The sequence below is a fragment of the Phoenix dactylifera genome, unplaced genomic scaffold (genome assembly GCF_009389715.1).
Source record: "Phoenix dactylifera cultivar Barhee BC4 unplaced genomic scaffold, palm_55x_up_171113_PBpolish2nd_filt_p 000510F, whole genome shotgun sequence".
Lineage (NCBI taxonomy): Eukaryota > Viridiplantae > Streptophyta > Magnoliopsida > Arecales > Arecaceae > Phoenix > Phoenix dactylifera.
In genome coordinates, this window is record NW_024067924.1 from 214,590 (window position 1) to 240,525 (window position 25,936).

Consider the following 25,936-nt stretch of genomic DNA (forward strand, 5'->3'; position numbering starts at 1 on the left):
ATACAGATTCAAGAAATCAGGAGATTATTGTGGAGATATGATTTGGTTGTTGTAGATCCTAAGGAACCGAGCTTAAATGATCTTTGCAGATCTTTTTGTTATCACTCCCCTGCAAGCTGAACGGTGGTGGGGTAACTTTCAGCTTGTCTCGCAGAAACTGAAAATGTGAGGAAGGTAGAGGCTTGGTAAGTACATTGGCAATTTGATGTTTGCTTGATAAGAACCGGACGTCTGGTAGCTTCTGTTGAACCTTCTCATGGACAAAATGATAATCTATTTCCATATGTTTCATCCGTGCGTGGAATATAGGATTAGCAGAGACGTAAGTTGCACCAACGTTATCACACCACAACATTGGATGACAGGAGAAGAAGATGCCCAGTTCACGTATGAGAGACATAATCCACAAGATTTTTGTAGTGGCATTGGCAACTGCTTCTTAGATGACCAAGAGATAAGGTTGGAACCAAAATAAACACAATAAGCTCTAGTGGATTTATGGTCATCTACACACCCTGCCCTATCGGCATCTGAAAATATAGATAAATAAGAAGAAGAGTCTCGACTGAGAAAGTGGCCAAGGTCTATGGTGCTCTTGATATAGTGAAGAATTCGCTTGACGGTTGCCCAATGATTCATGAATGGGTGATGCATGTACTGACATACTCTGTTGACAGGGAAGCAAATATCAAGTCGAGTTAAAGACAAATATTGCAAAGCCCCAACAATACTCCTTTACAATGTTGATCTGAGAATGATGGACTATCAAATTGAGAGTTTGGAAGAGGAGGACATTGGCGATGAAACTATTTTTGCTTCAGCCATTTTCGTCCTCTGTAAGAGGTTGAAGATATATCTCTATTGAGACAAATATTTTCGATGGAGATCTAGTGGCTTCCACTCCCAGAAAGTAGTTGAGATCACCCAAATCTTTAAGTGCAAACACCCGATTAAATGAATGAATAAAAGCCTCAATGGAGGCCAAATGAGAGCCGGTAATAATAATGTCGTCAACATAGACTAATACAATGATATGGACACCGCGATAATTGTAAATAAAGAGAGAAGTATCAACCTTGGAGTTAGTAAAGCTATCGGCAAAAGATGAACATGAAGTTGAGCATACCAAGCCCGTGGGGCTTGCTTCAAGCCATAAAGAGCCTTATGCAGGCGACAGATATGATCAGGAAACCGTGGATGAACATACCCTGGAGGTTGTAACATGTAGACTTCCTCTGATAAGCACCCGTGGAGAAAGGCATTATTGATGTCTATTTGCCGAATGGACCAATTTTTGGTAATAGCATGGGACAGTACAAGCCGAATGGTGCAGGGCTTAACGATAGGATTGAAAGTCTCTGAAAAATCAATATCTGAAACCTGGTGATGGCCCTTAGCAACTAGGCGTGCCTTCCTGCGATTAATAGTACCATCAAAGTTAAATTTGCTGCGAAGTACTCATTTATTTCCTACAATATTCATGTTAGGATGACGAGAAACCAAGGACCACGTGCCATTTTTTATAAGAGTTGTAAACTCTTGATCCATGGCTGTATGTTATTCACTGTATTTTGCAGTTTCGGTGTAGCAAGATGGTTCATCAGGAACATTAGATTTTGCAGCAAGAAGAGCTTTGGAAATAGGATACTTGACTGTGCCATCTATAGAAGTGTTTGGTTTGAGAACACTGGACACTGCAACTTCTTGTGGTCATCGGATGAACTCTGGACACTGGAGCTGGCAGTGCATCAAGACTAGACGAGGGTAATGGTTGAACATTACGTAGGTGGGACTCTGGAAGTGTTTCAGAGGAAGATGAGTTTTCGTGAGGCAATGGAGGAAACAAAATATTAGGAGCAGAAGACAGATCTGTTAGAGAAGGATGGGTTGGGCCGAACTCACTTTGTGAGTTTGAAAAAGTAGAAGAGTCTGAATGAGATGGAGGAGAATCCAACATTTGCTGAAAATCAGGAGTTGAGAATAAAGTCAAATTTGAGGGATGAGGAATTCAGGAGGGAGCTGACATATGGGAAGAGAGAGAGAGAAGATACAGGAAGCTTGGAGAAAGAAAAGATTTCTCATCAAAAAGAACATACCGTGAGATGAAAAAAATTTGGAGTGAAAGTCCAAGCGTTTGAATCTTCTATGGAAAGGACTGTAGCCAAGAAACACGCATAAGCGAGATCGGTAATCCATCTTGTGCTTGTTGAAAGGCCTTAGATAAGGCCAACATGCACATCCGAACATGCGAAGGATTGTGTATTCTGGTGAAAGAAGAAATAATTGTTCGAAAGGAGTTTTCATGTCAATAGAAAAACTAGGACGACGAATAATTAAATAGGATGCCATTAGGAAAGCATCAGCCTAGTAAGTTTGAGGAATAAACGAGTGAGAGAGAAGAGACAGACCAATCTCAACGACTTAGCGATGGCATCTCTCAATGGTACCATTTTTCGCTGATGTATAAGGATAGGTAGTCCGGTGTTGGATACCAGTATTCATGAAAAATTTGTGAAGAGGTTGAAACTCACCTCCACTATCAATTTGTACAGATTTGATTTTGCAATTAAGTTGACGTTCAACATGAATTTGAAAGGCGTGAAAGATAGAGGGAACATCAGATTTATTTACAATAGAAAAAACCCATAAGAACTTACTGAAATGATCAACAAACGAGACATAATATCTATAGCCATCAACTAACATAGTCGGGGCTGGACCCCAGACATCAGCAAATAATAACTCTAGAGGACTAGTAGACTTAGAAGATGACGCAACAAAGAGAAGCCGGCAGCTTTTGCATTGTTGACATGTTGAGCGGACCAATGGCAATTTATTGAATAATACTGGTAGATGAAACTGAGAGACCAACCGCTTCACAGTGGGATAAGAGACATGCCCGAGTCGAGAATGCCAGACTTCAAGAGGAACACGAACAGAGGATAGGGACGTGAAAGGAGCCATATGGAGAGATGGGAGAAGTGAGTGGATATAGACCTCCTCTAGTCTTGTCGTGGTGTAGCATTCTCCGTGTGAGCTCGTCCTTCACACAAAAATGATCAAAATGAAATTCAATAAAGACATTATTCTCACGAGTAAACTGAGAAATAGAGACCAAATTCTTGGAAATATGAGGCACATGAAGAATGTTATTAAGTTTAAAATCAGTAGTTGGAACTCTTAAAGAAGAGGAGCCAAGATGAGCAATTGGCAGGCTTTTACCGTCCCCCACTTGAATCTGATCGGAGCCAAGATACTGATCTGCCTAGAGTGTCGACTTTTGCAGATCATTAGTAACATAGTTTGTGCAGCCTGAATCTGTATATCAAGCTGCATTTGGCTAAGAATGTGATGAAGCAACAAATGCTGCAGCTGCAGGTGGAGTGCCTTGATAGGTCTAATCATAGCGGTGGTAGCATGCTAGTACTGCATGACCCGTGTGCCCACAAAGCTAACAGGCGGGGTGTGGAGAGCTACTGTTGAAAAGACCACAACCCCAACCACGGCCATGGTTGCGGTTGAAATGTTGCTGAGGAAATCGCTGCTGTGAAATACTACGGGAGTTCTTATTGCGTGCACTCTCATGGAGAGTTGCAACATTGGCGGAACCTACTAAGATTTCAACAGTGGAATTCTGCTACTCTAATCGTAGCTCATGGTTGAGAAGATGCCCAAAAATTTTGTCAAGGGACATAGGATCTACCCGGGTGGAGATGGAAGTGACTAAAGCATCATAGGAGGAGTCAAGACCAGCAAGCAGATAGGAGATAATCTCAAGTTCCTGCATCGGCTAGCCAATGGCAGCAAGAACATCAAATAAAGACTTCACTTTTTGGAAGTAATCTGATATAGAAGAGCGTCCCTTCTTGATAGTTGATAGTTGTATTCTGATGTGCAGCAGACGAGCATGGGAGTAGGATGAGAACATCCTCTTTAGATCCGACCGCACCTCAAGGGAAGTAGTAAGACCAACCACCTTGGTAAGAACTTCTTCCGAAAGAGAGGACATGACAGAGCTAAGAACAGCCTGATCTTGATCAACCTAGAGTTCAAAGGCTGGGTTAGGTACATAGGTAGCAGGCTCTAAAGAGGAGCTGTCAATGGTGAGGAATAGAGGAGGACAAGGGAAGCTACCATCAACATAACGAAAAACTTTCTGCCCTCTAAAGTATGGAACAATTTGAGCTTTCCAAAGGAGATAATTGTCCTTTGTAAGCCGAACTGTCGCCACATGATGCAAGTTCACCGTGGTAGATGATAAGGATGTGGAGTTTGGTTGTGTGTTTGGGGTGGTGGTTGACATGGCAGAGTTGGAGGAAGCAGTGGACATAGGATCTGACCTTTGTCAAAGGCTTTGATACCATAAAGATAAATAGACTCGGTTGGAATTTTGGCAATGCTCTCAGTTATCTCTAAGAGGTGGGGCTATGCTTGTATATATAATGGAGTTGGTTACAACAGATTCAGAAGATTACAATTCAAAAAATATAGATCCAACAAATCAGAGGATTGTTGTGGAGATATGATTTGGTTGTTGCAGATCCTAAAGAACCAAGTTTAAATGATCTTGACATATCTTCTTGTTATTAGAAGGAGAAGACTCTGGTTGGCAGTCTTCTTCCTTATCAATATTGTCGAACTTCGAGAGTCCTAAGACGATCTAAACACCAAATAAACCTAGGGACTTCATCTATTTAAGGTTCTGCTCCTCCTTTGTCGAACACCGTCCATGATAACTCTAATAATTGCCCCCAAACTCGACGGTTCTTCTCCGAATCTCTTCCTTGGATCTTCTTCGGATAAGCCGTCGGGCAGCCTCGCTAAATCGAGGTAAGTGTTCCACATTATCTTCTCTTTCGTTTTTGGTCGTTTAGCCACTATTTACATTGATTTGGGCTGGCAAATCGCTGAAATTTAATCCCAAATATGGATGCTCTGTTTCGTACTCTTTCTCCCGTGCGCATCGCCACCGGCAGCTGGATTTGGCCGACCTTCATCGTCTCTTGGACCCCTTTGTGATCGTGTGGCCGTCGATTGGGGGGGTGAGGGGGTGGGGGCAGCCATAATCTAAGTTAAAGTTTGATTGATTTATCTTTGTTAATCTTCTTCCTCTCTTCTTTCTTGTACCGACCAACCACCATCACCGGCGATGCTGCGACTGAAGAGCTGCCCATGGCTGCCATCACCAAGGCTAAGCCATCTTGGGCTACCACCCCCTCTAATTCAAAGAGGAAAGGAGAGATGGCCTCTCCTCTATTTTGGAAAAGAAAACGAGAGCCCTCTCTTATTTCTCTCTCCTCTCTCTCTCTCTCTCTTTTCTCTCTTTCTGTTTTTGCTTCCTTACTTTCTCTCTCTCTACATGGTTCAATGAACTAGCAGGAGGGTACCAGATATTTTCTTTATAGACCCAAGTTGACCCTAGTAGAGGGTTTTGATTAGTATTACTGTGACCACCTGTTATGCTAACCTTCACTCTGGTATTCATTAGCACTCCTTGGACCCCCACCATCAACAACCTGGCATGTTATCCTTGTCGTATTTGATACCTATTCCTTGATCTGATAATTTGAAAAATACTATTTTGACTGATTTGGGCGATCGGGCACTGCTGGACTTGATCATCGCTAATCTCTATTGTATTATCTATGCCATGGTCTAGTTTTTATTTCATGAGTTGACTGGTTGGATTGGTCAGAATGGTTCGACCCGGATCATCGGACACTGCTACCAAGTCGACCCTATCCTTTCTTTACTCCTATTTTTATCGACTACCATTGAACTCATAATTGATAACCCTTGATCTATTATTTTTTTCTTGATTGAGTATATGTTTTTTATCAAATGGATTAAGTTACATTGTGCTGACCGATTTGTACAATTGGGCATTGTCATCTAGCTAGCCTCATACTTTATTCTATGCAAATCTATTTGCGTTGTCGACCCTATTTTGTATTGGGGGCTACAGTCATCTGGACAAGAAGATGCCCAACGATATCTTATACTCTAATTTTTGAATCGAGGTAAGGCCTTGACCTTTTATTTATTTTTAATTTTTAATTAAATTAAGATAGAGAATATAAGTAATTCAAATATTATAACTCTAAAATTAGGTAATTATTGAATAATTGATTCACTAATATTGCGAATGATTGATAAGGATAAGTTAGTTTTATATTGATATTAAATTGACTGGGTATATTAGGTGTGGATTAGTAGCGTTGTAACTGTTGCGGTAGAGGTAAGAATCCTTATACTTGATCACCAATATATATACATATTTATTGATTTGTACCACTGGATTTGCATTATGAGATTTGCATCGTGAGACTTGTATCGTAAGATTTATATTGTGAGATTCATATCGATAGATTTGGTTTGGTATAGATGGTATATTTTATATGATTTTCGATATGAACATACTTGTAAAATTATTATATGTATCAGATATTGAAAATATGATTATATAAACAATGATATCTTGAATTTGTGATAAATACATTGCGTAAATAGAATGTGATTTGACAAGAATAACATGCAAATCAAATGGATAAGATATTGTTTGGACTAACTTCATCATAAGATAGCCTCCATGAGATTACGTGTGGAATAGCCTCCACGAGTTTATGTGTGGGATAGCCTCTGCGAGTTTCTGTGTGGGAGCTTATACATGGAATAGCCTCCATGGGCTTACGCATGAAATTTTGTTTAAGAGTCTTGGATTGGGTCATGATCTTGGTTAGTCCAAAGCTGGAGAATATTGCTATTAACCATGAAATTGAATTAATGAGAAATGGATGTTAAGACACATAAAACCAATGTTGAATAAAATATTTTACATGCTGGTATTTGTGATATATATCTCTTTTGATAAGCTGGATATTTGATGTATGTGTATGCAGATATTTGTTAGTTAATTGAGTTATACTGGATGTTTGAAAAGAGATTTCATAAGTTATGTTTTCATTTTGGTGTTGCTTATGGCTATTTTCAACTATATTATTATATTGGTGTAAATGTGTAGAAATTTTTACTGGGTTGTAAAGCTTACAACCTTTTATTTCTTTTTTTTTTAAGAGTTGAAAGTTGTGTAGTACTTGACTATGGTTGAGATCACAGATGGAAGAAATGAATAGATAAAGCATTCTTGTTACCTATTGGATGAATGAATTTTGTCATTTTGTACAAGTTTGTTATTTATTATGAAATGAGTTCATTTTTTTGTTCACGGATATAGCGGTTAAAATAAATTTTTCAGGACTAACATATTCTCTAGGGCCCTGCTCTAAAGAGTGTGTGGCCGTGTCGTGTGGCCGACCCAAGTGATGAGTTTGGAGTGTGACAGTATAATGAAGAAAATTTGATTTAAGGATGAACTAGCTAAGTAATGAGCATTCCATGGTAAAGATTTATATCATTGAAATCTTTTGCTTGGTGCTGCAAACTGAGAAAGAAAAAACTAGTATTTTGGAAGTCGTAGTATTTTGTACCAATCCACTATTTTTTAATTTCTTAAACTCTAAGTGGATTTGGAAGACTCCAATCATGAACTTGATATTTGGACTTACCTTCAAATAAAAAATTTGAAAGACAATATGAAAAAGTTTTGGATTCATGATTAAATTAGCTTAATGGTGCTTTGAAGGTTTGAACAAAATATCAAGTAGATACTTAGACCGACACTTGTTAATTTCTTCGAAGATGGTCATCATTTGTTTAAATTTGGTCCTTTATCACCTTTGTTCTAGTGCCTATATGAAAAGCTGTTATCACGAATGTTCACTAAAATTAGAACTAGGATATTTTGGATCCATTTGGAATTACTATTAACTCAAAGATTATTCCGTACCAATAAAAATCGCAAGATTGTTGCGTATCAAAGTTTAAAATGGACGCTATCTCCTATTTGGGTAAGCAAAAATGAAATGTGATGGTTCCTTGCAACCCAATGGAGGATAAAGTGTTGTTACATGAGACTCTGATGGAAAACTCATTTAAGGCTTGTGGTGTCAAAACATCACCGAGGCTGATTCATTTTCATAGAGTTGAGAGCAGTAGAAAGAGGTTGAAGCAAGCTCTTACTGAAGGCTTCAAGTGAGTTTAGCTTGAGGTGGATAGCATGAGAGTAATTAGATGCTTTACAAGACAAACTAAGATCCCTTGGCAAATGGCCAAGGTTGGGCATAGCATTGCAAGAAGCATTAGAGTGTTGGATGAGTGAAAAATTTTCACATCTTGAAAGAAGGGAATAGTGCTGCTGATTTCATGGCCCATGCGACGAAACATCTGGATGAGATGATAGTTGAACCCTTTAATTTTCCTTCTTGAATCCATCCAAGAGAAAGATCAAAGTTTCTTTTTTTTTCTTCTTCTTTTTTTTTTTTTGAAGTGCAGAGAAAGATCAAAGTTGCGCTCATATTAGATCTAGATAGATTCAGCAGCACCATCGGGTATTTTTCTAGGCCAATTAATGGATGAGTATGAACTGTGTTTCAGTAGTCCCATTGATGGATTGGTATGGTAGTTGAATATGTCATTCTCGATATAGTGAAATGAATAGAAAAGGGGCTGCCTAACACCAAGTTGCACATTAAAAAAATGTTCACTAAAATATTATCTAATGCCTTATCTTTTATTTACAGTTTCATATTTTTTTAGGTTTTGATTATGAAGATGAAGAATGGTTATAGATAATATGTTGTTATTTCAACTAATTATGAATTGGAATGTGTAAATTTTAACCAAATAAGATGTTTAATTATTCTTTATAATTACAAATCAAACATTGATCATAATTATTTGATGGGCGCTCATGATCAAACATCGGTCTCTCTCTCTCTCTCATACATGCACAAAGAGAGAAATGTGTGAGTGCATTTTCAATTATTCATTCATTTAATTATTGTAAACATTGCTATTTGTCAAGTTACTTGAATACTAAATATATTTGCTTAAAAAGATATCATATATATATATATATAATTAAGGTGTGGCAAATAAAGTGTCCTGATGAAATATTGCATGGTAATCCACATTAAATTATGTGAAATTTGGACAATGGAAAATCATGACTTCACATATCCCTTGCCCAAGACATTGTAATCCTTGAGTGATATGTCAGGGCAACCCAAACCCAGCCTGACCGAAAATTAAATCTATAATTTTGTCTAAAGTTTGAAGTAACAGTTGTTGGAATGTTTTAATGGTTACACTCCTTGTACATAATAATAGGCATTACAAGAAAGATCTTGATGGCTAGAAGTTGTTGGAGCTTAGGGAACAATTCTTCTATGTGCATGTCTTGTATGGATTTACCTGAGCTAAAGTTAAACTACCCAAAAATGTCATCACGGCTCTTTTGCTTTATATGTATATTGTGATGAACATCTTCCAAAGAATGTCATCATCGATGGCTTAATCCCATTTGATATGAGACTGTGAGGACCCGTGCGGGCGTGTGTTTAGTCCCACATCGGTTATTCGCAGGGTAGATCTTGGGTATTTATACAGGATCAAGGAACCCAAATAGTAACTTCCGGCTAGCCATTTTGGGTGAGATCCTGGGTTGTTACAAATGGTATCAGAGCGGATCTGGCCCATAACCTATGTGGACTAGGGGACACTGCAACACGGATCCATTGGGGCTAACCATCAACAGATCATGGTGTTTGTGATTAGATTTGAATGGATTTGAACCCTTAGCCTGACGAGGACGTCAGGGTGTTGCCCAAGGTGACAATCCAAGAGGGAGGGGTGAATTGGTTTCTTCTAAATTTTAGTGCTTTTAAAAACTTTCGTAATTAAGTGCGGTGGATGTTTTCTTAGGTTATTTGAGTGAGTTAAGTTAATACAAGAATAGAAGATAAAGCAAGGGAAAATGAAAGCACAAACACAATGCAAACACACCAATATATAGTGGTTCGGTGCTCTCCTTAGCACCTACGTCCACTCCCCAAGCGTACCCTTGGGAATTCACTATAATCTCACGGATTACAGTTGGATTGTTTTCCGGGCTCACAATCCAAAAACCTTGTTGGTTTTACGGGCTCACCAACGAACCTATACAACTTTGGTTTTCCGGGTTCACCAAAAACCTTGTTGGTTTTGCGGGCTCACCAACGAACCTATACAACTTTGGTTTTCCGGGTTCACCAAAAACCTTTGTTGGTTTTGCGGGCTTACCAACGAACCTTTACAAAGTATTTAAAACAAATGAAAAGAAAAGATTTAAACTCCTAAATGAGCATATAAAGCAATATGAACTACAAAGAAGAGTTAGAAAGAAATTATCGCTTTGAAGTCGCTTTGCTCTTCTTTGTCAAGGAAGCTTCACTCTTCAAGGGGGGAAGGAGCTCTTGATGCCTCTTTGAATGTGCTCAATCCCTTTCTTTGATTCTTGAATGAAGCTCTTGATGAAGGAGATTAGGGCTCTTTTGTTTTCTTGTGTTTTCTTTGATATCCCACTCAAAAGTTGTTTATTCTGATGAATAGTGCCCCTTTAAATAGTTTTCAACCTTCCTTGGACAAGCCCCATTCGTCAGATTTGAAAAACTAGCCGTTACATGCCTTGGGAAGGACAAAAAGTACATCTGCAGAACTAGCCGTTACTGTTCAGCCCGTGTTTGGGTCGGCTCAACCTGTCCTTGGGTCGATCCAACTTTGCCTTGGGTCGACTCAACCATTTCTTGGGTCGACCCTCTCAGTAAACACAGAAACCTCAATTTCAGCCTTCCTTCCCATGGGTCGACCCAACCATTCTTTGGGTCGACTCAAAGTTCACTTGGGTCGACTCAACCATTTCTTGGGTCGACCCTCTCAGTAATTCCAGAGAACCATTTTCTGTCTGTCTTTCTGTCTTGCCTTTGGGTCGACCCTCTCAGGGTTTGGGTCGACTCAAGCTTGGGTCGACTCAACCACTGTGTGGGTCGACCCTCTCAGTGAATCCAGAGAGCATTCTTCCTTTGCGTTTTGAGGTTCTTTGGAGGTTGGGTCGACTCATGCTTACCTTGGGTCGACCCAACTCACTGTTCATTTGTGCTGTTTTTGCAGGAGTGTGCCAGATGATTCCTAGATGTGCCGGGGTCGACCCAATCAACCTATGGGTCGACTCAATCCACACTTTGCTGCATTCTCAAGGTTAGATTCATCCAAATGAACAAGACCATATATATATTTTCAATTAAACAAATGTACTGAGAGTAATGAACTTATAAATGAAGTATCAATTTAACTTATAGCATGCTCTAGATAATTACTTGTTAATCATCAAAATAACACTATCATCCTCAATCTCCCCCTTTTTGATGATTACAAAATAAAGAGTATAAGCCTATTGATACTTGTCTTTAAAATCAGTTTATAAAAGGGATTGAATTTCAGAATTTCAGCTTTTCATATATACTTGTGAAATCTCCCCCTATATTATTCAAAATTTGCCAATTTGACTTTTTGAATGGCTCCCCTTTTATTTATAATTCATTAGCAATGAAACTACAAAAATTTGAGATATCATATGAGTTTCAGGTTATGTATCGGGGTGCGAGAGGAGCGTGTCAAATTCTGAAATTATGTGTGCCAAATTCTGAAATTTGATATAAATTTTTTTGATCTGATGATTTTCATTATTATAAATTGCTCCCCCTTAGATATATAAGCTTTCTTATATGATTTTCAATTTGTTTGCCCATTTATTTCTCTTTTCGTTTCATAACTTCTTTACTCACTCTTTCTCACAAAGTTAATACTCTTTCTTTAAACACTATCTTTACATATTCTAAACACTATCTTTACTTCTTCCAAAATTAATACTCTTTCTTAACTTCTCAAATGAAATACTCTTTCTTTTCTTAAAGTGAATATTCTATCTTTTCTTCTCCCCCTTTATATATTCTAAAGTGAATATTCTATCTTTTCTTCTCTTCTCCTTTATATACTCTTTCCTTCTCTTCTCCCCCTTTTTGTTATCATCAAAAACATATATATGGGAAAAGATGCAATTAAGAACAAACTTCAGACTTCATTGATCACAATAGGAACATTTTCATACATTAATGCCCAAAATAAAGATAAGTACAATGTTCCTCAATCAAAGTTTAAAGATGCATAATAACCACCAAATACATAGGAGAACTAGATACATATCCTAGTCTCTAAACAAGATCGTGAGACTCTCCCGGATCGCTTGGCTACGGCTCTCTCGGGTCCCATTTCTCCAAGATCTTGAAGTAATCTACTGTTTGGAGATGATTGGAGAAGATTTAAGAGTGGAAAATAAGGTTTTCGGAAGAGGACAAAGGGTAAACAGTGCCCTAGATAGCTCACGGGTCCCCCTTTTAACAGTGGGATCCCGACGTTGGGTCGACTCAAGAAACTTCTTGGGTCGACTCAACGTTGGGTCGACCCTATTCTGGGTTGGGTTGACCCAAGTGCAGAATTTTTCTTTTCTCTTCCTTTTTGCTTCTAAAAATTTTCCTTGCTTCCAATCCTTATAAATTCTTTCTGGGACAATGATACATGAGTAAGGAATCTATAGATAACAAGTTTGACTCATGTTTCATGGATTTTTAGAAATTGGAGGAATGTATCATGAGACTACTTGCTCCCTTTTATATTTCTTCAATAAAAAGGATCACATATACCTAATTCTCTCCTTAGCGTGCAGAATCTATCTTCACTCAAGGGTTTTGTGAATATGTCGGCTAATTGTTTTTCAGTGCATATATGCTCAATACATATGTTTCCATTTTGCACATGATCCCTAATAAAATCATATCTTATTTCTATGTGTTTGGCTTTAGGAATGAGATATTTAGGATATAAGCCAGAGGTGATCTCTAAATGTAGATTCCAAAGATAGTTTTGAAATCAAGTGTAGATGGAATCTTTTTCAAGTTATTTCAAGGAGTATCAAGAATAATATTCAAAGAAAGCACGAATGAAACTTCAATACCCTTTTTTTTTTAATATATTAAGTATATAGCAACATGAGAGCAATCTAATTAATTTTTAGAGTATAGTATAAGAGCAGATAAAGATCAAAACTTATATACTCGAAAAACATAAGATTATGTTGAATCCTTAATTCTTAATGACTTCAAAGTTCTTTCATGATATAAAAGTATTAGAGCATAGATACCAAAATATGAATTTATGCAATGTAGGATACATAAAATTCAGGGCTTTGAAAGTTCTTTGAAAGCTCTCTTAAAGACTTTCTTTTACTCCTTTAAAGATCATATCATCAAAATCAATTAAAATGAATTGGCTCATGATTGAAACACTAAAGTGCAAGCCAATAAGAGCTCATTAGTAGATTCCAAAGTAAATTTCCAATACTAAGACAAATGGAATCTTTTTCACTTAGTTTTCAAAACAAGTGATTTACCAATTAAGTACAGATGAAAATCCAACTTTCAAAAGATATTCAATGAGGCACAAAGTTCAATACCACTTTACATTTAGTATTCTTTCTCTCATCTTTAGTTGTGAATTTACATGATTAAGTTCTATATGATCTCTCCCTCTGAAATTTTCTTTCTCCTCCTTAATTAATCATTCCATTTGAGAGTTTTAGAATTTGTTTAATAAAATTGTCAATCTCGAAAATATATTTTATTTTCATAAGACTCAAGGTTTGAGATAAGACAACCTTTATAGAACTCATCTCAAGGTATAAACTTATTATATAATTAAAGCAAGTCTTGCAATATAAGGAGGTTCATCAAAATCAATCCATAAAATTCAAGGTATGCATCAAATTAAAGTAACTTTAGGATAAGATACTGAATATCTAAAGCTCCCCTTAAAAGATGCATTCTTCTTTAATTATTCTTATCTTTTGTTGAATTTCAGATTTTAATGACAAACGTGAATAAAACTGAAACTTTATGATATCAAGAATGTAGAGTGATCTAGAATTATTCAAAATTTATAGCAATCACTCTTTTTAATCTTTTAAGAACAAGTTATGCTTCCTCTTAATCTTTGAGAAAATGTACTGAAATATTAATCAGAAAATAATTCATTTGAAGCTCAAATTCTTTCAAAAGCATTTACATTTTCTTTCTTTTAAGAATCATTTGAGTGAGCTGAAATATTTCTAAACTTAAGATCATTCACTCTTCTTAAAAATAGCTTTTCTTTTTAATGATAGAAGCATTTAATTATGTAGGAGTGTATATTCAAAATATTAATTTCTTAGTCATAGTTTTTCAGCAATGTATATATGAAGCACCATAAATCTTTTTAATATCAAAATAATATCATATGTTTAGAACCATTTATTTGCAATCAAGATCATTGAAAAACACATCATTCAGACCAATATTAGTACACTTTGAAGATAAGAAATGATATGTTTCAGATGCGTATCGGGGCAAGCAATCAAGGCATCAGAATTATTCTATTTTTCTTAAGCTGTAGTTTTATCTAGAAATTCATATTGAGTTTAAGCTTTTATACAAAATCAGATTCTGAATTTCATAAAGATTCTCAAGGAGGCTTTCAAGGTTGTAATTTGAGATATGTATCTTCTCATTTGTTGCTCATCTTAAACTATTAAGATTGAAAACACATATTTCAAAAACATTAGAGTACATCCAGAATCTTTGTAATTCATATTGAATTTTGGTACAAATTGGAGGACATTATGTACTAATGTTAGGCAAGTTGAAAGATAAATTATAATCAATTCATTCTGCCTAATTTGCAAATTCAGATTATCCTTTTTTTTTTTTGGAAGATATTCATTAAAATAGAAGTATCCTTTTCTTCCTCTTTTTATAAATTTATTCAACTTTCAGATTTTAAAGATGATTGTGAACGACAATTCTGAAATTTCTTTTCAATAATACCAAATAAAAATTTTATGTAGTATTTCAAACATTCAATCAAATTGTCCAAGCATGGAGCATTACAAAATATTGAGAACCCATAATTCAAGACATCATGCCATATGCAAAATATATTTTGTGTTAAGTCATGCATTAAAATATTAAGAGCAAGCATGTCAATGATCAAAATCAATTCTTTTCAAATAAACTCCTCCTATTTAAATATAATCTTGTACTGATTTCATCCTTAAAGTGTGTTTTCAAGTGATTAAAAATTTGACTTGATTCTTCTTATATACTTTCATTTTTAACTTCTTATGCTCTATACTCTATTTGCTCCCTATCCGGTGGAGTTGGAAGGGGCACGAGGTACTACCACTAGCCTCCCTCTTGTGCCGTCCCTAATATACCCTACACCGAATAGTTGGGTCAAATAGTGCCGGGTACTACCACTAGCCTCCCCATTGGCACCATCCCTATAATGAGCAATGTAGAAATGTTAAACTGTTCTCTTTAGCAACAAGATATTCACTCCAAACTCTTCCTATTTAAATATAATTAATTACGGATTTTATCCCTTCCAAAAGAATGTTCACACAAGTCTCACAAATATGCTGAATATATTATGCTTGCGCTGCTTTTACTTAAGATTGGAGTATTTACTTAGCTTTTACTTCTTCTGAGCAATGTTCATTTTCTTTTTCTTTATCTCTCTCTCTTTTTGTCATTTTCAAGTAGTTACATGAAAGAGCAGAATAAAGAATTAATCTAATATGCTGCATATAAATATATATCATGCAAACAGCATTTTCATTATGCCCAATGATTCATAGCTTATCACAAGTTATTTTGAATTAGAAACTTGAGGCATAAACTTGTGTATTTCATGGTTATGCATTATACAGGCAAAAGTGAACTTCAATTTAATCATACCATGAAACAATTATCATTAGCATGAGAATGAAGCATGATATCAAGAAGATTAGCAATTAAATGTTTAATCATGCTACCATATAATTTCAGACTATTAATTTTGCTCAACTAACTCACAAGAGAAGGGTTTAGATTACCAATGCATTTAGCATTCTTCAAGCCAAATATCTTTTAAATTCTTTACATCCTTGGCTGAAGAAAATCTCTCTTTTTTTTGTTTGCAAGGGGATGTTTATTGTATCTTTCATCGAGGTGTCCTTCAAGTTGAAATTTCTTGCTCATAAGTCCTGTATCATTAGCTAAATCTTTTTCTTTTCTTGAAGGCAATTCATTAGGTTCTCTAGGATACAAAAACATTCATACAACATATTTCTTAACTAGATGACTCAACATAAGACATGATAATAATTGAATTTGAGTCACTTTACTCAAGAGATTGCCTAAATATAAGCAAGCACAAGTCACTTGAACTAAAGAGATAACTTCATTAAGTAAAATGGTTCAAGGACAAGCATGTGAGGCAATAGAAGGATTCATCAAGGTCAAATCAATTTTTTTTTTATTTTCAGAATTAATTTAGCTTAGATTCTATTTGCTTAAGATAATTATCAATAAGATATACAAGTTGAGTTTTAATCAAATTATCTTAAACAGTTGTTTCTATCAAAAATTTTGATTATGATTTAGTTTTCAACACTAATAATCATGTTTCAGGGAGTTGAGCAATCTTCTTTTAGAGCAATTAGGATTTTATTTTGACTTATGAGTGATAGTTTAAAAGAATTAATATTCATGCTTTAAAAGATTTTTATGATCAAGTTAAGCATGACATGTTACAATTAATCAGTAGAATTTGAAATAATTTTAGAGAAAGATATTAATCATGGATACAATGATTATACTAAATGAAACACTTTAAAGATCAGATTTATTAATCTTAGATTTTTAGAATAGTCTTGAGAATTACTTATAAAGAAAAAAACAATCCATTGTTATAAAACTTTTTAGTAGAATTCCCATTATGATCACGACACATTAATCATTTATGATTGAAACATATGATGCATACATGCGACTTATAGAGTAAATCATAATATATTTCAAATAATCACATAAGGAATGAGTGATATAATGATAAATTATACTCATACCTTTACAAATAATGAAAGAAGATTTCATAAGTATTATGCTCAATAAAGTTTTAACATGAAGTCAGCATCAACCATTTATATTAGAGCAGAAATTTAGATTTTGAAAAACTTAAAGGAGAAGGTTATACATATTCATTCATTATTTTCTTATTATGATGCAAGCACTAGAAAGTTTCATGCTAAAATCGTTGAGATAAGATTTAACATATGAGGCATTTAAAAACTTTGATGCAGAGAGTATCGTAATTTCATAAAAAGATAATTTCAATACATGAAGTAGAATGTTAAACCTTATACTAGATTTAATGAATAAATTGAGACTTATCTTTAATTATGTGTCAACGCACCCATTTGTATGAAAATTTCATTTATTCCATGGGTAGCTTGGCACACCTACATCTACACCCTCATATTTTCATTTTGGGTACCCAAGCTTGCTTGGGTCCTTGAGGGTTAGTGCATATGGTTCCTTTTGGAATCCAAATCTGTTTAATCGTAATAACTTTACCATTTGATTTATTCGTATTAGAACCATAGGTAAAGTTTTTATGCCCAATCTTTTATGTTTGAAATAAGTTATCTTATTTGATGGTTTGCTTGGCGAATTGATAACCTTTTTCTTTAGGAGTTTATTATTGAGCAAAGGAATCTAGCCAAGTCTTGATTTATCAAAAACAGCATGTTGGCTTTCAAACATCGTTTTTAATCTTTCTGAACTTACAGTGAATTTGTTAATAAAAGATTTCAATTGGTTAACTTCTTCACTTAAGTTTTGATTTTCTTTAATTAAATTCTGATTTTTCTGAATCAATTCTTCCGAATTTAATCTTAAGCGTTCATTCTCAGAATTTAATTTGTCTTTCATTTCAGCGGAAGAATTTCTTTCTTCTGACATTTCCAGATTTAGCTTTTTAAGATTTTTATTTTTCGTAGCTAATTTTCTACATTCACCATACAAATCATGAAAAGCATTTAATAGTTCATCATAAGAGAATTCTTCCTGAAATTCATTAGGTGTGAAATCAGATTCAGATTTTACCTTATCTTCTTGTGCCATAAGGCATAAGTTAGTTACCTCTTGTAGTTCTTTGGAGCTAGTATCATTATTGTTGCTCCTCACTTTCATTTTCTTGCTTGACTCTTCCTTGGTCAAGGCTTTCTTGCTTTTTATCTCTTTCTTCCTTTCTTCTTGCTTCCTCTTCTTCTTTGTCTTTAGGAAGCTTTTGAATTTTTCGGTGTTTGGGAATGGGTCCTTGTTTTCATCACCGAATTCTTCATTTGTTGTTCTTTCTTCCGGATTGGGAGATTCAACATCTTTTTCTGCAGGCTCACTGTTAGTGTGTAATTGAAGCACATGTGAGCTAATCTGAATTTTGTCATAAATATTTTCTAAAGTATCCCAGATTTCCTTAGCATATAAGCATGCAGAGATTTTATTAAATTCAGTTTCATGGATAGCACAATATAGTATGTTCATAGCATTAGCATTCAATTGTGCTAAGTCTTTTTCATTAATAGTGTGAGAGAGTGAGTGAGGGCCTCTAGTAACAATGTACCATAATTCATAGTCTAAAGCTTGAATGAATATCCTCATCCTAGCTTTCCAGTATGTGTAGTTTGTGCCATTAAATAGAGGTGGTCTATCAATTAATTGTCCCTCACTCATAGAACATCCCACTTGGGTTGTCATGATCTTTAACTCTTGATTGTGAGATCAATGAGTACTATTAGAGCACCTTGCTCTGATACCACTTGTTGCCCAAGGTGACAATCCAAGAGGGGGGGTGAATTGGTTTCTTCTAAATTTTAGTGCTTTTAAAAACTTTCGTAATTAAGTGCGGTGGATGTTTTCTTAGGTTATTTGAGTGAGTTAAGTTAATACAAGAATAGAAGATAAAGCAAGGGAAAATGAAAGCACAAACACAATGCAAACACACCAATATATAGTGGTTCGGTGCTCTCCTTAGCACCTACGTCCACTCCCCAAGCGTACCCTTGGGAATTCACTATAATCTCACGGATTACAGTTGGATTGTTTTCCGGGCTCACAATCCAAAAACCTTGTTGGTTTTACGGGCTCACCAACGAACCTATACAACTTTGGTTTTTCCGGGTTCACCAAAAACCTTGTTGGTTTTGCGGGCTCACCAACGAACCTATACAACTTTGGTTTTCCGGGTTCACCAAAAACCTTTGTTGGTTTTGCGGGCTTACCAACGAACCTTTACAAAGTATTTAAAACAAATGAAAAGAAAAGATTTAAACTCCTAAATGAGCATATAAAGCAATATGAACTACAAAGAAGAGTTAGAAAGAAATTATCGCTTTGAAGTCGCTTTGCTCTTCTTTGTCAAGGAAGCTTCACTCTTCAAGGGGGGAAGGAGCTCTTGATGCCTCTTTGAATGTGCTCAATCCCTTTCTTTGATTCTTGAATGAAGCTCTTGATGAAGGAGATTAGGGCTCTTTTGTTTTCTTGTGTTTTCTTTGATATCCCACTCAAAAGTTGTTTATTCTGATGAATAGTGCCCCTTTAAATAGTTTTCAACCTTCCTTGGACAAGCCCCATTCGTCAGATTTGAAAAACTAGCCGTTACATGCCTTGGGAAGGACAAAAAGTACATCTGCAGAACTAGCCGTTACTGTTCAGCCCGTGTTTGGGTCGGCTCAACCTGTCCTTGGGTCGACCCAACTTTGCCTTGGGTCGACTCAACCATTTCTTGGGTCGACCCTCTCAGTAACCACAGAAACCTCAATTTCAGCCTTCCTTCCCATGGGTCGACCCAACCATTCTTTGGGTCGACTCAAAGTTCACTTGGGTCGACTCAACCATTTCTTGGGTCGGCCCTCTCAGTAATTCCAGAGAACCATTTTCTGTCTGTCTTTCTGTCTTGCCTTTGGGTCGACCCTCTCAGGGTTTGGGTCGACTCAAGCTTGGGTCGACTCAACCACTGTGTGGGTCGACCCTCTCAGTGAATCCAGAGAGCATTCTTCCTTTGCGTTTTGAGGTTCTTTGGAGGTTGGGTCGACTCATGCTTACCTTGGGTCGACCCAACTCACTGTTCATTTGTGCTGTTTTTGCAGGAGTGTGCCAGATGATTCCTAGATGTGCCGGGGTCGACCCAATCAACCTATGGGTCGACTCAATCCACACTTTGCTGCATTCTCAAGGTTAGATTCATCCAAATGAACAAGACCATATATATATTTTCAATTAAACAAATGTACTGAGAGTAATGAACTTATAAATGAAGTATCAATTTAACTTATAGCATGCTCTAGATAATTACTTGTTAATCATCAAAATAACACTATCATCCTCACAGGGCTTGAACGGGAGGAGTATGTGAGGACCCGTGCGGGCGTGTGTTTAGTCCCACATCGGTTATTCGCTGGGTAGATCTTGGGTATTTATACAGGATCAAGGAACCCAAATAGTAACTTCCGGCTAGCCATTTTGGGTGAGATCCTGGGTTGTTACAAATGGGTGTGAGGCCCAATAGTCCCACATCGGAAAGACTCGTTCCAGAGCCTGGGCATATGAGGCGGGTGTCTCCTAATCCTGCAGACGCGTTTTGGGTGGAAAACAAAACCGGAGAGGGGTGAAGGACGCTTGCGTGAAGCCCCAGAACCGGACAATATCCGGCAGGGGAGCCCCCGTGGTCCCTCCTCATGTGGCCCCCATGTGGGCATTGGGTGCCTCACGTGCCTCGCGCAGGCGGGGGGCGTGACATTTGGTATCAGAGCCGAGGACGGCTCTTGTCCGATGGTGGGAAGGTGTGAGGCCCAATAGTCCCACATCGGAAAGACTCGTTCCAGAGCCTGGGCATATGAGGCGGGTGTCTCCTAATCCTGCAGACGCGTTTTGGGTGGAAAACAAAACCGGGGAGGGGTGAAGGACGCTTGCGTGAAGCCCCAGAACCGGACAATATCTGGCAGGGGAGCCCCGTGGTCCCTCCTCATGTGGCCCCCACGTGGGCATTGGGTGCCTCACGTGCCTCGCGCAGGCGGAGGCGTGACAGAGACATTGCTCGACAAAATGCAAAATAAGCCATATCATGCCTTCGATATAGCTTTTAGGCCCATAATAGCAGAAATCTTCTACCTCGGTACCATGCTCACTATCCGTAATTGAGGGTTATCTTCGGCATGAAAGAATAATTGATCTTCTTTTCGTGACATCGTCCGTTGGATCACGCCCCACACAGCTCTCAAAGCACTCCAAACTCTCTTATCCATCAGCCTGCATAGATCTCGAAGTGATGTTTGCAGGATCCATTGGTGAATCATTCTTTCGCATGAAAGAAACAGCCTCTATCCTATAACTGATCGCTTCATTGCTCTAGTTTTTGTAAAAAATTCAGCCATTGCTCCCAGACCTGCTCATAAACAGGTAACCAAGCTTTGACCAAGCAATGTTCATTGTGCTTCAAACATGTGACATTTTTTTCTGGATTTATGAGGGTTGTGTTCCTTGCTTTCAACAGGATGCTTATTGGCTTAGTCTGACCCGATGTCAGAGACATATTTTACAAAAAAAAATTCTTAAAATTATATAATGATGAACACATCTTGTAATCTTCCTGAAATCTCAAGCCCACATTCCTTGCTAAAAAATGTTTCTAAATGCTAGAGGAGAAACAGGGAAAATAATGATATCATAGCATTGATCCGTCCCAAAACAGATTCCATCATTCATCTTCCAAAATGCCAATAGTAAATTAAATTGACGAAAAGGAGAGAAAATGAAGTTGGAAGAAGTTTGCAACCCTCCACCTAATACAACTCGCGTATAAACACATCCTGATTTCTCCACTACATCTCTTGAAAGAAAATAAAAACCTAAGCTAACCAAGTGAAAAAAAAAAAAAAAGAGAAAGAAAGAAGATATTCCCTGACCTAATGGTTGGTTGTTAGACCCCGAGAGATGCCTGAAGAGTTGGCGACGAACCTTGACGAGAATGTGTAGTAAAAGTGAGCTGAGTCGTCGTCGAGAGCCGTCCCGGAGCCACGATCGAAGTTGCGAGAGTAGCTCAAGGGGTCATATTGGCAGTGGAATGCGGTAGGCCTTGAGGCCATGCACAGCAGCCTGCTCTGCTTCCTCAGCATCCTCATGAGCCTGCCGATGCCGCAGCTCCGGCAATGTCGGTCGGCGGCGGTCGCGGTGGTGGTGGGGGTTGCTTCGCCACCTCTGCTGCTGCCGGAGGTGGTGGTGGTGGTGGTGGAGCCTTGCTTCTGGCACCAGAAGAGGCTCATGTGTGCCATCTCTCCCTACCTGAGAGATGGAGAGGAATCCTGCTCTCTTTTATAACGTTACAACTTGGATTCGATTGCCGTGAACTATGGGAAACGGGTATGTGAAACGATAATCGTGCCACTTGCAAGCCATGTGTTGGGGAGCCGACTGTGTTTAGTGCTTGCTCGTTTTATCATGTCTATGTTTCAGTGAGCTTTTGTATTGGAACTATATAAAAGCGTTTTTGAAGCAAGGCCCAAAAAGAAACGGATCCTAGGTAAAATAAAATATTAAAAAAAAGTAATTATTACGTCGAACCTCTATTAGGGGCCAGCTCAACTCTTAGACGACTGAGGTGATCGCTTAAGATCCCAGCCCCCAAATACATTTATTATAGTGAGTTACTAGGTGAGCGTCCAAATGCACTAAGAGCCCCAATATATTTGGAGACCTCAAATGCTATTTATCTTTATAGCTATAAATGCATTGAGTCCTCTAAATGTATTTATGTTGGAATGTATTTCTTATCTAAAAAAATCATTATTTTTTTCTTATTTATGCATTGGACCCCCAAATATATTTATGTTGGATCTTTGAGTTTGCCTTAAGCCCTAGATGCATTGAGCCGCTTCTGATCTCTATCTCTACTAAAGGGACTCAAACGAAAATATCACCCTAAGTTTAAATGGTGAAACTGCATTGGCAGTTAGAGAGAGAGAGAGAGTTCTTATTACATAGGGAATGAGGTAATAGATTATAAGTAACGGGTCTAAATCTACATGATCAGCATAGGGAGTTCAGGTAAACTTTTCTGACACACCGCTAAATTATAAACTGAACAATATGCACTAAAATATGCACTGATAATCCAAGAAGAAATTCGGCCCAAATCTTTCTGGATTATCCAAACAGATCTTAAATGAGACATTAATACTAGTATACAAGTTTGCACATCAAGTAAATTATGTAGTTAGCTTAGAATCTCTCCACCGCAATCTAAGGTCCAAGCTGCTAATAGGTGTCGTAGGTTAGGAAACACTGACTTGTTAGCTGATTGAGTTTTCAATGTTATAGCCCGTAAGCCATGATATGAATCATTGACTCAATTTAAAACCTGATCTGACCTGTTCTGATCTGATCTGATCTGGCCTGGCCTAACCCGATTCTTATATTGCAGGTTGTCTCGAGTCCATACAAATGTATCAGACATGTATCCTGACACATGATTCCAATATTGATGGCCATGTGGTCAAAAGATGAGCCTCTTGTATTGTACGAAGAGGTTGTTAGGATGGACTCGCCATGTGCCAACACATGGCCTTGGAGACCAACCACCTAGAACTCATGCACGCCAGTGACTCCTGGTCAAATACATTGAAGCTTTCTCTGATGAGAAAGAAACCGACAACCACCGAGCGAATTCATCTATTTTTGAATCAATGTTTTCAAGTTTCTCACATGTTTGAGTGCCCCCTCCAAACCCCACCACCGTCCATCTTGGTGATGAAAAAAATGTTTTGCCTAAAGGCTGCTATATATTTATTTTATAAAAGTATTATAAAAAATAATTTACTAAAAAAAATTAGAATATTGAAAAGAGCTTGTTTGAATCGAGACGTGTGATATACACTATCCTAAGAATGTGTTTCGCCTCCTACGTATAGATTTACAGCGATCTCGTTCCCAAAGTACAACAATATGGCTCAGCCTGATCCTTCTCTAATGAGCACGAACGTTGAAGAAGCTTGACCCGACCAACTTTTTTAGATGCCTAGATGAAAAGAAAAACTTGAAAGAAGTTTGAAAGAAGAGACAAAGGAAAAAGAAAGAAGAATTCTCTGTTTCGTCTCAGAAAGTAGAGAAGTAGTAATTTGGATTTAAGTTATTCAAAACACTAGATGGAGAGATTATTTATAAATTTTAAACTCTGTCCGATGACCGAAACGATCAGCTTTTCTAAAGATACAATGTTTCAAAAACATCGTATCCCTACGGAAACCGAAACCAACGCTATTTTCAGAAGAGTCACAACTCTTCTGAAAGAAGCGTCCGAAGAAAAAAAAATAAAAATTTTAAAATTTTTAAACATCTAAAATTTTGGAAATAAAGCTAGTATATTTTTAAAAAAAAATTAATTTTTTTTCTAAGGTTAAAACTCCAACTCTTACAAGGTGGAGCATGTGATGTCCCTTCCCAATACCGACATCCTTTTCTTTGTGGTCAAAGGAGGGGCCTCCTTCCTCCTCTCCCACTTGCCATGTGAAGGGGATTAGCTTTACGTAACATAGTTTAAAATATTAGATTAACTACTGTCATTATACTGTATATAGATAGCCAAACATGCAGTGACACATATCTAAAAGGCCACCTAAACTTGACTCCAAAAGAAATTTGCAACCTTGATGATTGTTTAATCGGTTGTGCATTCATGATGATATTTTTTTTAGTTGCTATAGTTTGACATTGGTCAACAAGCATAAGACTTTTAACCAAACCTTTAGATGCTTAAATCGCATTCTCCTAAGTTCATCTCTAACTCTTGAGCAATAATTTCTTGGATGCTGCCATGTTGCCAGTGATCAACTGGATGGTGAGGGAGGCAGCTACAAACCCCTATGCTTGTGATATTAATATATAGGTGACTTGATGCATCTCCATGTGCAAGTTATCATATAGAACAAAGGTTCCCGTAAGTAAACTTCAATAATTATTAATGTCTAGACAAAAGTTCCAGACAAGATTGTTATGTTTCATTATTAGTACACTGATGAGTCAGTATCACATCTCTCAAGATTATTATTATCTATCTATATAGTTGGCTCTTTTTCTTTTAAATAGATTGTAGAATGGAAGCCTTGGATTCTCCATGGTTAATGGTAAGTCCACCACATGCATGTCACGTTCTTATAATATAAAAATAAGCGAGCTCTGTTGATATCAAGAAGCATAGCTTAAATGTTCAGGCTATGAATTAGATGACAAAATTGAATGAAATATGTATCACCTTTTCAGAAAAACCAAAGTTCGAAAGCTTACCCCAAATCCAGGCATTGAGGAAAGGGGTGCCAATTACCAGCTACAAGAACATTAATGTTTCTAAGATGCTCCAAAAGCAATCCAACTAAGAGATGCCACAAACCATACTTCTAAGAGCTATTTCTATTCCACATGTTTCGGTCTCTGCCTTAATCAAGTCGATCAATTGTGTTGTCGCGTACATGTTTGTTCAAGCTATATACCTTAGCACATTAGGTCAAGCATGCAGGATCAAAACCTGATTCTATAAGCTCGTCAGATTCAATTCTTTATTTCGATCGTGACTACATTCTAGTTAAACAGTATGATCATCAACCAATCATGGAACAATTTGATGTTTCTATGGGCATCGGCGGTCTTAATTTAGCCTAAGTCAAGCTTGACTAGATATAAGTTGAGTCCAAAGATTCGTTCCATAACCATCCCATATTTTATTAGCTCATCTGTGACGGTAATTACCATATATAATTTTTAAAAAAACATAATGGCGTTTGACATTGATCCTGATCCAACTTGAAAAATAAAATGTACATTAACCTTTACTAAATCCAGACTTTAACTTGAATTCTTTTGTTGGCGGTAATTACTTATGGAGCTTTAATTGGCTCTGACTCAGCTTAAATTTCTTGTTTAACTTGCTCTAGTTCCCACCAGGGTCAAGAATCCGCCACCAAAAACTATCTCCTCGACACAAGATTTGGAAATAAATAGTGTGGAACTTTTGATCCTCCTTAGTTCAAAAGGAAAATGCTTTG

At 37.1% G+C, this 25,936-nt stretch overlaps 1 protein-coding gene across 1 annotated transcript; it reads right to left on the minus strand.

Moving 5' to 3' along the window:
* Positions 1–21,808: 21,808 nt before the first annotated feature.
* Positions 21,809–22,174, minus strand: LOC120106262. The gene has a single exon (XM_039119233.1). The coding sequence runs from the start codon at positions 22,172–22,174 to the stop codon at positions 21,809–21,811; it is 366 nt and encodes a 121-aa protein (XP_038975161.1).
* Positions 22,175–25,936: the final 3,762 nt, after the last annotated feature.

Coding starts and splice junctions, on each gene's coding strand:
- LOC120106262 (XM_039119233.1), bottom strand. CDS start 22,174: ATGGCACACATGAGCCTCTTCTGGTGCCAGAAGCAAGGCTCCACCACC.